General features: G+C 31.5%; 2 protein-coding genes across 2 annotated transcripts; one reads left to right on the forward strand and one right to left on the reverse strand.

Annotated features, from left to right (window-relative positions):
• The first annotated feature begins 2,142 nt into the window (after positions 1 to 2,142).
• Positions 2,143 to 7,671, forward strand: LOC139518951 (ceroid-lipofuscinosis neuronal protein 6 homolog). Its single transcript, XM_071310646.1, has 7 exons — positions 2,143 to 2,307; positions 3,146 to 3,248; positions 4,057 to 4,155; positions 5,610 to 5,798; positions 6,322 to 6,377; positions 6,822 to 6,944; positions 7,387 to 7,671. Exons 1-7 carry the CDS (start codon positions 2,234 to 2,236, stop codon positions 7,652 to 7,654), a joined length of 912 nt encoding a protein of 303 aa, XP_071166747.1. The 5' UTR covers positions 2,143 to 2,233; the 3' UTR covers positions 7,655 to 7,671.
• Positions 7,672 to 7,677: 6 nt separating this feature from the next.
• LOC139518950 (uncharacterized) lies at positions 7,678 to 12,284 on the reverse strand. Its single transcript, XM_071310645.1, has 3 exons — positions 11,772 to 12,284; positions 10,510 to 10,578; positions 7,678 to 9,928 (listed from the first exon to the last, which is right to left on the reverse strand). Exons 1-3 carry the CDS (start codon positions 12,211 to 12,213, stop codon positions 8,703 to 8,705), a joined length of 1,737 nt encoding a protein of 578 aa, XP_071166746.1. The 5' UTR covers positions 12,214 to 12,284; the 3' UTR covers positions 7,678 to 8,702.
• Between the last annotated feature and the right edge of the window lie 477 nt (positions 12,285 to 12,761).

Here is a 12,761-nt window from a genome sequence, read left to right on the forward strand (position 1 = left end):
TATATCTATATTGATTTTATCGATTATATAACCATCGGCAGTCTTCGAAGGTCAACTCGATAGTTAATTAGATGGTGACTTGGCTAAAATACACACGGAACTATGATACATATTATCAATCTCATGTCTTGTAAATTGTATATTTAAGACTCTTTATAAAATGGATATACGTTTTAGTATGTTATAAATCAAATTTGATGGTTTAAGTCAAATCGGTGTACATGAATTTGACAGACAATGCCCCTTATAAATCCTTATAGTGGTCCTTTTAGGATTGACCATGATATAGTATGGATGGAATTGGTGTGGTCCTGGTTTGAGTGTCAAGAATGTGATGGATTTTTAAGGTTCCAGAACCTTGGATCATGATTCCCCCCTACATGTCAAATGACGCAAACTGCTTATTTATTGATATTGAAATATGTGAAATCTTATCTTAAACCTGTGACTATTATACTTCACAGGTTAACAAAAAATCAATCATTTCAATCTAGGTTTAAATGATTCATGTTACATCGTGATCATACTAATGTCAGAAATAAAGGATATCTGTTATCCAAAAAATTTAACATTTGTTCATTTTTTTTTCTCGTGTTTAATTTCACATTAGATAGTAAAGATTTGATTAACATTTGAGTGGCAACTGTATTGTTTCATGTTCGAGCAGTGTTCAAATTCATATTGCTCATTTTGGGTTTTACCTTACATCAAACTATATATCTAACTCAGAGGTGGATTAAAAGTCATGTATAGTATACACATCGTGATAAAATGATAAAATGTACCGTTGGAAAAAAGTCTATAAAATTTAGCAATGCATCAGACAAAAGTTAAAAAAAAAAAGTAACAATCAATAGGAAACATGTCACTGACCCTACAGGGAACATTACTCTGACTCAGTTTTCACCAAGAAGTATTTTCTCTTACAATGTACTTCTTAATGAACGGGTTTAACCATTTTGTTGAGAACAAGAAAATACCAATTTTAAAGTCGTAAGTTTTAACTGACCGGAGATTAAACCCATGATCTCTCTTAATCACAACGAGCACGTAACCACTAAAATCCCGAGCGGTACAATTAGAGACCCGCATACCAATTTTCTATTTGTTTACTTCATCGATGATTTGCCGAAGTAACTTCTACAACTTGTATGTACTAAGAGTTTGGCTTTAATGAAATCTGATCTTTCATGTTTGAAATGTTATTCCTTTTTTCTACCCTAGACGTGTCCGTTTACAACAAATCCTCTGTTGATCTGTATAATGGCACCACCTTACTATTTCAAAATAACAGTCGATTTAGGGATCACATATTTAGGGTTACGTTAACGTTTCTGATGTAATTGGACCGATATTGCGCGGCAATGTTCCTTTCTACCACACGTTGTTACCATTGACCGTGCAAACCGTTAAATGAAAATGTATATTTCTATGTTTTGTTCAGCATGAGAGGGTTGCGACTTGGTCAGATGATTTCGGTTGGAGTGCTGTAAAATTTCTTTTTTGCTCGGTTAAAATGTTTCTCAAATACTGGAATTCAACAGAATCCACATAGAAAAACATATTAAGGTCTATATCTTAAAACTGATTATTGTCAAAAAAGTCTGCAATGAGTGAGATACATTTATAAGGATAATCATAAGAGCCAAAGTGAACTCGAAACATCTGCCACAGAACTGATTGACTTCAGTCTGTCTATAATTTAGGTGTTAGTTACAAGCAGTCGTTCCAATTGATAAGAGAAGCACCAGCTAGGGTATGATAAGTGTTTGACCATTTAACGAGATGTAATTATTCCAACTTTCAAACTGCAAACTTAATTTAGACGTTGAAGTATTGAATGAAATCAATGTTACAAGTATTGCATACATTTGAAAATGAAAATTGTAAACAAAAATCTAGTGTTGCGTTCTTAAAGTTCGTCAGTATTAATAAGCCGCTTACACTATGATGACAAATGAACAGTAATTGACAATGAATGTTTTGTTAAACCAATTTGATAAGATTTTCAAAATATGACCTGAGATTAACACTTATCAAAATATGGCTTTTGTCATCTTACAAATACATATATAAGTTAATCCTGATATCTTTTTAAGTTTTTATACCTGTACTATTATCTATGTATTACATGCCCACATCTATACATTTACAATGTACATGTAATCATACACTTGACAAAATTATGAGATAAACAAACATTTTCAATTTATCTAAACTTAATACTTTAAAAATGGAGTCGAAAGTACGGAAGAGAGGACAAAATCAACCGTATGTAGACGTTGAGGACCAAGACACTAATTTCAGGTGAGTCAGATAAATGCGCATTCAATTTGTTTTTTTCTCTCAATTTATCTATTTCAACAAGTCGGATTTAAGCGCTGGAGAAATTATACATATATCAACGTTGAAACACTAGCCGACAAAAGTGAAAAAAATAGGTCCCTTCTACTGTAAAAATAAATAAATAGATCAATGGTACATGTATAATATAATCAGGAACGTTAGATCCTAAATAACTCTTTCTCGTCGTGTACATATGGTTTATATTAAAAGGTCAAGTACAAACTTTGAGAATTACAGTATAAACTGATAGTTGTTTAAAGGACACTGTTTGCATAGAATCGACTATTATTGTTATTTACTATGCATGCATATTTTCCTTGGCCGGTAATTGTATGCACATTATAAATACATTTATTAACCAGATTCGGAAAGGGTAATTCATCTAAAGTTGTATTGAAATTCAGAATAGCAAATTGACAAACGCTCATAAATAATGAAAATGTATAGTAAATGATACAACTGTGGAATAAATGAAATACGTCTGTCCGTTTTTTTTTAAATATTTTTTTTAGATACAGGCATTTAGAAATATATACATTTTTAGTCTAGGAGAAGGCAATAAAGGAATACAAGTTATAAAGCAATTCAATTAAAACACGACAGCCAATCATCCTGAACTCAACAGTGATTTTAATCTTAGTTAGTTAATTAATACGAAGGTTTGATAAAAGATCAATCTTATGCCATATGAAATAAATTGTATGATTAAATTGTTTGCACGACTGTTTTGTAGCAAGATTAATCTTATGCCATATGAAATAAATTGTATGATTAAATTGTTTGCATGACTGTTTTGTAGCAAAGAGAAGAAACCACTGTCTCATGACAAGTTCCACTGGGATTTGTGGTTGCTGTTGGCGGTGGAGAATTGGCTGTTTGATTTTGGGCGACCTATATTTGCAGTAAGAACAAACATGTAATACTATACAAGACTTACCTAGTAATAAACGCACCTAAACAAATCTTATTAGAAAATAGCAAACATTTTTCGAGTGTCAAATATAATGACTCCTTTAGATATTTTCTATCTTATTTTATAATAACGATGTAAAGAAGGAACAGGATTCTTACAAATTCTAAAAATATAGATCAATCATATTTAATACCAATACAAATGGTAAATACATATACAAATGCATGTATGTAGACAAACTTAAGTTAAAAATATTATGATCCGCATTACTAGACCACATGCAAAGTACGCCGAATTCGTGCTATGTAGATTTTGTGTAGTGTAAAAATGCTACCGTAAGAACACAAGCTTGCATAGTAACTACTACTTTTGTTATGACAAGAATCACGCATGTTATTATTCCAAAATGAGAATCTAACAATGTAGAATACGAAGATCAAAGCGATTGATATAGACTTAAGTTTTGAGTTGTCTTTTAAAATAGCGTCAATATCAAGATAAAGTCATAAGAACATTTTACTTGGAATATCTTGAAAATTTGGTTACATTTTTTTTACAATTCAAAAATATTTTTCATTGCAGTAATGACTATATTTATATCATAGAAACATTTTTCAAGTTAGCATAGAAACAAATACAAAAATGACGCTTATAAAAGATGTGGACCTAAAACCATTTCATTTCTTGAACCAAAGAACACTGAACGTTTTGTTTGAGATGATGCAAAGAAATGTGATATGTATTTATTCTTTATTTGAAAAGCTTTTTAAATGTTTAAAAAACACTTTTCTTTCCAGTTATTTGTGCCCCAGAAATGGTTTCCAATGAACTACCCTAGTGTTGGGGACTATTGTCATATGGCTTACAATGTTATTACACCATTTTGCCTACTCAAGGTATGATATAGATCCTATACAGATTTATTACAGTTCTGACTGCTATAAAAGATGTTATGATTGATAAACCAGAAAAGAAGTTTTGAGATAACACCAAAAACAGCCAATAAAATTTATTAAATGTATTGAGATAACACAAAAAATAGCGGATACAATCTATCAAACGTATTGACCAACACTGCAAGATTCATCAATCCCATTGCAAATAAATAAACTTAAGAATACATACTAGACTTCACACAAATTCATAGGCGTAACAGTAACTGATTTTCACCTTACCTTAATTTTCAACATAGTTTGCATTTTGCTTTGTACAAGTAAAATAACTGTTGGAAGAAACACAACTGTTACCGATTGTTTGAATTAAAATTTGAGCAATGCGAACAAGAGAGTACGATAAGACGACAATTTAAAGACTAATTACGGTAACCTATAGCTGCTAACATCTACGTCATTTGGTCTCTGGTAGTTAGGTCTTTCCACTTTTCTGATTATTTTTTTTTCTTCTGCCGTCTGAGATTCTTTTTTTTCTTACAACATATCGAATAGATTTTTTGGCCAATGATGTTGTACAGTAATGGGGGTTTCAAAACTCACCCTGTGTGACCGAACACTTATTCTTATAGGAGTTATCTCACCGTGTCCCCTTTTTCTTGTTATCGCTATATCTCTAAAACCGTAAAAGATTTTAGCAAACTGTTTTCACCAAATTGTTCGTCTACTCTTCAGAATGATTTGGTTAATTTTGACTTGAGTGATCGGAAGACATCTTATGGGAGTTATTTCCCTTCGAAAATTTAAGATAGGCGATTTGTTGGATAAATTCATACGTTATAAGTCGTAGAGGCCTAGAGTCTTTTAATATGAAGTCCTTGGTCCATTTGAAGGAAATTGAGGTCAAGGTCAAAAGCCAAGGTCATGTAATAAATTATGAATTTTGCTTGTTATCGTTATTCCAAAGAAACTGTGACAGTAAATGATATGATGTGTTTGCCAAATAACTGTTTACAAAAAGGCGCAACTTCAACCTTTTTAAGTCGAAGAGTTTTGGTTAACCCTTATAGGAGTTTTCTCCCCTTTTGTATTTGAAATCGGTATTTCTCCACAACCATACACGTGATTGACCTGGGGTATTTTGATTTGTAATCACTGACCTATGACTTCAAAATTGAGGTCAAGGTCAAAGGTCAATTGGACGTTCTAGATTTTGACTTTGCTGAAAAATCTTTGTGGTTCATTATAAAACAATTAAGTCTTCTGCATAAACCTATTAATCTTATTTTTTTTTATATCAGTTTGATTTACCACATAACATCAACACAGAGTGACATTTTCTAACATCGTTTTTTAAATTTCATTCTTATTATCGAGGTGGAAAGACCTTCAATTGTTCTCTGAAGAATTGGTTTTTAATTATTTTCTTTTTTATTATTAGACAATATATTTATTTATAGCTTTTTGAAAGAAGCCCAAACAAATCCTCAACAACATTCAATATGTTATGTATCATCACATTTGTTATGGGTGCCAGCATTCATCTAGTAGGAGACTCAATTAATCACAGATTGGTGTTGCTAGGATACGAGCTTCATCTGTCAGTCCGGGAAAATCCCATGATGCAACAGATGCAACCACCTGGACTGGTAAGTACAGTTATTTTTCTTATGTTGTTTAGAGTCATATTTGATCATTAGCTCACTTCAAAGAATTTTGTTTTCTCGTCTTTTATATACTTACAAATGTATAACCTGTATTTCTTCTAATGAACATTTCATTTACCAAGGAAATGTTCCTCAAGTCAACTGACTATCATTCTTATTGCTGTTCCCTTTGGCTTTGATTTGAAACTTAATTGCATATTCTGAATATTTGAATACTAGTTATTTCGTGTATAGCGTGCTATCTTCTCGTCGTAAAACCGCCACCAACAACAACAATAAGTCAACATTAACAACAACTATTAAACGTTTATTTGTGGCTTGAAACTGACACCTACTACACATGTATAGTACACTTATGTTTTGCTCAATAAATTATATTTCGAATAATTTATATGGTTACGTTTGGGAAATCTGAAATCAAATGTCTGTTTACGATGGGAATTTCCAAATCATTTTCTTTGGTTCATTTAATAAACGAATAAATTAATTTTTCTGTATATTACAGGTGGATTCTTTTGAACTTTTATATCTATACGATGAAGTTATAGGCCATTTAATGTGGTGAGTACGTAATATTGAATCTTCATAGGAAATTTTACCAATGATTTGACAGTAGTTATAAGGCCGATTGTGATGTATAGGAATCAATCTATTGTAAGGGATTGAAGCCACCAATAAGGCTGCTAAACGTTTATTTTGAAACTCATAATAGTTAAATTTGCCTTGGATATATCAAACTTGAAGCAAATCGAAAAACTCATGACCCAATATGGTCAATGAAAGTGCACAGATGAAAGCCAACACATTTATATATATAATCTCTTTTTGAACTAGATTGTGTAATTCTTAAATCAGATAAAGATTTTCTGTCATTTCTATACAGTTTACTTCTCATAATTTGTATTAAAGCTTTCAAACATGTTAGTTTAATATATGAGCAAACGAATCAAACAACTTTTCTGTCAAAGTTCATACTTAAAAAGATGAGTTTGATTTTTTTTACAGGTATATTCCATTTTTCATCAGCTTCTTCTTATATTTTGTTGGTTGTTTCACTTCCAAATTAACAACTCCATCTTCAACAACATCATGGTGGCTGCTGATGTTAGTCAGTGGATTATATTACTGGTAAGTAATGCAACTACGTAATTAACAACAAAAGTCAATGACAGTATTCATACAATACAGACCGACCAATTGAAACTGCTCTTTTAGACTTCAACAATGGACAAGATCACAAGTTCAAAATCACCATATTCTAGAAACAATTTATAATAACTAATGATGCAATAATCGACAATCAAACAATTAATGTCATCATCGTTAACAAATTTCGAAATTTCATATAACTATGATTTCTTTTAAAGCTAACATTAAACTTCTCAACCAGTTATCTTTGATCTGTTTTATGTTCTGTTGACATTATCAAATATGGATTTAGCTTTCAGAATAATCTGCCACGAGCGTAACTAAGTAATATAAACGGTTACGGACGCACCAAAACAACATACATAGCATTTGTCTGGTCAGTAGTCTACAATAATTAACCAGTACTTTTGATCTTTTACAGGTACTTGGTGACGGAGGGACAAATATTCTCCGTATACATCATAACCTTTATATGTATGTTAGCAATGGTAATAATTAAAAAGGGCAAAGGACAGATAATGGATGTCAATGGCCGATTTCTATTCTATTCATTTACAACAACCTTTGTATTAGTAGGGGTATGGGTGCTTTGGTTGTGGAATGATCCTATTCTAAGACATAAGTATCCAGGTTTATTGTACATTCCTGAACCGTGGTCATATTATACTCTGTATTTGAAGACATATTAAATTCACTCATTATTAAATTTTATTTTATTGAGATTTTTACATCACAATTTCAAACTTAAGTCATTAATACAATATGTATTTGTCAAACTAACTATTTACTGTTTACGTTGCAAACGCAAACGCCATTTTCCTTTTTACCATATCAATTAATATTATCTAGCACATTATCAAGAAAATATGAAATACATTATTTCTGTGTTGTTAGTAAATAAATGGACATATTTAATAATCATCAATGATGCCGCACCCTAACAACACAAACATTACTGAACATCTTCTGTTCTGGCGCATTTGTCTGAACAAGCATCCAGTTAGCTCTACAAATTGTGTGATAATTCGCAGTTTGCGCCAGGTCTGGTTTAGGACCTAAAATCCCAAGTACGTATTTGGAACAAGATGCACTCGTTACATGTAGAATTACGCAAACACCTATTTATAGGGGTAACTAATGTTATGTTAATGTTTAGCGTCTGAATTTCCACAAATGCACTCTTCGACATGTTTTAAACCTTTGTATACCCTTTACGAAAAACACCATGCGAGGACATAGATTGTATGACATTTATCATCAGTTTTGTTTAATGTTTCTGTTTACATTTAAGTTTATACATACTCGGAAATGTATAAATCTTTTCCAGTGCTCGAATACTAATTTTTAATTTCGTATTCAACATGATTTCAATCTTCGTTTTCAAATTTATTTCAAAAACTTTGAATTGTATTTCTGAAACATTTTCTAAATTTCATATAAATCAACATGTAGACATCTTATACGTTCAGGTAACTCACATCCAGTATTTAACGGTAATAGTTATACAAAACACAAAAATGTCGGCATTCAGTCCAAAAACTAACCAAACTGTTAAACAGACTTATTCAGGTGGGATATAGTTACAGTACTGGTATTAGGTAATTAACGATGGCATGTTGTTGTAATAATATTCAATTTGACTCACTCATAGGGTATTTACATCGGAAATAAACATGTTTGTTCTAAAACCAGTTGATGGCATGATACGGGTATCATATTTTGCAATGTATTCTTGAACTAAATTCTTAAACCCGCCGAAAACCCATATGCCTCAGAAGGTCCAAAGCCGTACACAGTAACTCCAAACAAAACATTCTCTGTGATATGGTTCACTTTAATCACTGTATTGGCACGCATGCTCATGACAATTGAAGAATAAGTGTCATTGTTTAAAGCAATTTCAGATTTACGAATTGACAGTAAGTTTCCAACGAATCGAAGTCCTGAAGCCTGAGAAGATCGTATAATAATCGAAATATAATGTTCGAGATTCGTATAACGAGGTGTTGGTGGTGCAACTACATAATTGTTGGAAAAATGGTCGATTGCAGACAAGGATGTCATGAAAAATCCGTTTTTACTCTTACAGAAAAGTGTTATTAGCACTGGTTGCGAAGAAATTACAGTATGTACATTGGACGATAAATGTGTTGATAATGCATTTCCAGATTGAATAACTATTGTTTGTGAAAAACGTACATTATCGTCAATATTTACAGTAGTATTAAAAGATCTTGTAGTTATACGCAGGAAAACGTTTGTCACTTTTGCAATTATTGGCACTACAAAATACTGTCCCCAATGGTTGTCTGATAACATGCATGTATACATGGAACTGTAATCATATACAGTTTGTCTATTTCCCGATATTACAAAAATGGAATCATTTGCCTGAACATTGGCTAGGTATCGATAATCATGTGTTTCCAGATGTAAACCTTCTAAATATGCTAACGTAAATGTTCCATTTGTCAATGCTTTTATAGTCGTATCCATAATCTTTAAGTCAGTTTGCAAAGGTTCAATCCAAACTTTTGTATACGGAGCCGTTGCGACTATAGCCATATGTATGCTATGATACTCGTACATTAAAGGGTTATAAGACTTCCCTAAACTATTAACAGGTAAGACATTAAAGGCGTAGGATGAACATTTATAACCACGATATTCACAGGGTTCATGTTCTCCGAAGGCACTGTAGCACACAACACTAATTGGCTGATCTGAACGAATCAAAATAGACGTGGATGTTCGTCCAATAGGAATCATTGTTATATGCAATGGTAGATTAACGTAGGCAACGCCTGATGTTATGTTGACTGTTTGGGTTACACCAGGATAGGCCGAATATATGTTCACCTGTGTAGGAATATCTGCTGTTATAATCAACTGCACAGCTAATGCATATTTTGATGTATCATCATGGGAGGGAAACATTGTAACGAATTCTTTTCCTTTATGGTCTAAAAGTTAAAGATAACACAATAAAATTCTGTATAATAATAAAAATGACGGTTAAACATATAAAAAAAAACCATAATACATTAATTGAAAAATGCAAATGATTTTTTATTGCACGAGTATACTACCGTATTAATTGACATATATAAACACTATACGATGCAATAGAGAGGATATTACTGCTGATAAATGGGAAGTTGACAATTGGAAAGTAATACATTTGGCATGGTTCAACTTATAACATTATAGCACGTCTAGTTTTGATATCATGTGATATCTTCACTGGACTTTACTGACCTATCAATACAATATGTCACTAAACGAATATCGCCATTTCTTACTTTGTACCTTTTTAAATAAAAGAGTATGAAAATATGCATGTAAAGTTTAAAAACTATCTTGTAGATTATTTTCCCACAATTTATTTCTTAAACTAAATAGTTTATAGTATTTAAGCCGATTGCCTTTTTTTCAATAGGTGTCACGAAAAACTAGCATCGTTATATTTCATTTATTTATATATGTTCTTTTAATCTAAAAACTATGAAACAAAAATGAGACCTCAGTAGAGTTATAATTTTACCTTTGATAGGGACAGTCCTAGTTTCCACATGGCTGGTCGGCCTACGTTTTTTACCATGACCAAACCCATCTAAATATAGAAACAGACATTTTTTTATTTATTAAAGTGATGTAACATATATATTCGTACGCTTAATACAAAAAAATAGACAAACAACAACAAAAAGCAAAGAACACATACAAAACCAAATACGTAACTAAAACAATAGTAGGTTACTACTCGAAAATGAAAAAAATGTAAAAAGGAAAAAAGAAACTAAAAAAACCTGGCTCATCATTATGAGAAAATGATCTAAATGTGAAGTACTCATTCTTGTCATTGGAGTGCCCCTTTTTTTAAATGGTATTAGGTTGAAAAAGGTCACATTTAGTTATCATAAATCATACTGATTTAGACACATCTATATCAACTGCAAGTTGTTATATAAGGTACAATCTACAAAATGTCCAGGTTATCGGAATCAATTAGGGGAATAAAGATACCGATAAACTTGAAGAAACACAGTATCGTACGTTTTCTATTTGTAAATGATAAATCTTGTGGAATTTATTGTCTCTTTTTGTTTGTACGTAATGATTGTCGGCTGAGTGCAAAGTTGGTGGTTAGTAAGGTTTATTGTTCAGTCATGTATTGGTGATTGGTAAGATTTATTGTTCTGTCATGTATTGGTGATTGGTAAGATTTATTGTTCTGTCATGTTTTGTTGGTTGGTAAAATTTATTGTGCTGTCATGTTTTGGTGGTTAGTAAGTTTTTTTTGTGTGGATCAATCAGTCATAATTTCTTGCGTGCAGTGTGTGCATGAGATAAGCCTTCACTTTGGTAGATAAGAATTGGTGCAGTTGTAACCATCGATGAAAATGAGTTGTTGCATAAAAAAACATAACCTGCAATTTTGTCACAAACAGATATATCCTGAATATAAACAAAATAACAACTAATGTATTGAAAAGTTAAACCAAACATGCTTTACCCTTCTTTATGCCTTTAAAAAGCCAGAAAGCAAACATGTATCTAAATGGTAATATTTAGACATCTTTAGTAATTTATAATTTTATATCACGTTCATGAATAGACCAAATTATCAAAAACATGCTGTTAACGGCTTCAGGTAGACACATAATGCTATGATTTGATAAACTGTAGTAAACATCGTTTAATCTGAAAATGGCGTTGATTTGAAATGAATTCAGAGATAAACGGACGAACCTCTTTTTAATTAGAGATGAAATACCTATTGAAAGTAAATAATTGAAAACTTACCTTTTAAGTATTTGTAAAGCCATACCAGTTTTGCAGTGCCATCATTTTTGAACTCCAGAAAGTCGGAAACATTTTTGAGAATAGTTGAACGCACCTTTTTGCTTATTTTCCTTTTAATAAATTTTCTAAATTCCTTGATAGATAAACTGTTCATTTCAACTGTAAGCTCGTTTTGTATCTCCTTAGATTTTGCTAAATGTTTAGATGTTATTTCGTCCATCCCTTGTTCTCTTGATTCCATGGTTTTTGTAACCATAGCTTTTGTATCACTTTTGATTGCTTTTTTCAGATTTTTACTGAAACTGGATAAGTCAAATTCGACTGGAATTATCACTTTGCTAAATCTGTTGTATTTATCCTCCTTTATTGCCATAACTGCATTAAAAGTATTTACAGATAATAGTAGTAAAACAAACTGTATATGTCCAAAATATAGTGCCATCTCTCTGGTGACTGATATGATTTCGAAAAATTCTTTCTTATTTATTGGGTAGGCATTGAAACGTTATGTTATTCGTTAATTTATATATCACGTAGAACTGATTGCAGATGTTATATTTTATGTAACATATACTACATTCTTTCCTTAATATACTTTCACATGTTTAGAGAATGTCGGTGTGATTATAAACGTTACTTTCTGTGACAAATTGTGTTTGTCTACTAAAGTGTTTCCATACGGAGGAGATCAATTAGCTCCTCTGTATTTGGATACAAGACTTCCAACATAAACTTTTGATGAAAAAAAGCTAATATTAAAGTTCTTTTGTACAGTTCAAAAGAGGTTAATTAAATTTAAATATGGGAAGTATATTGCAAATCATAGAAATTGAGTTGGGGTATTAGTAATATAATTAGAAGAAAATGTTCTGGTTCCCTGTCGGATTGCCATGTTATATATCAAATGGAGACACATCAGTAATTTTTATACCAGATAGTAGATTCATTGTTCAGTTTGGTGACGGTCAATATAAATAAACATAGAGAATC

This window comes from Mytilus edulis, chromosome 4, assembly GCF_963676685.1.
Source record: "Mytilus edulis chromosome 4, xbMytEdul2.2, whole genome shotgun sequence".
NCBI classification, from domain to species: Eukaryota; Metazoa; Mollusca; class Bivalvia; order Mytilida; family Mytilidae; genus Mytilus; species Mytilus edulis.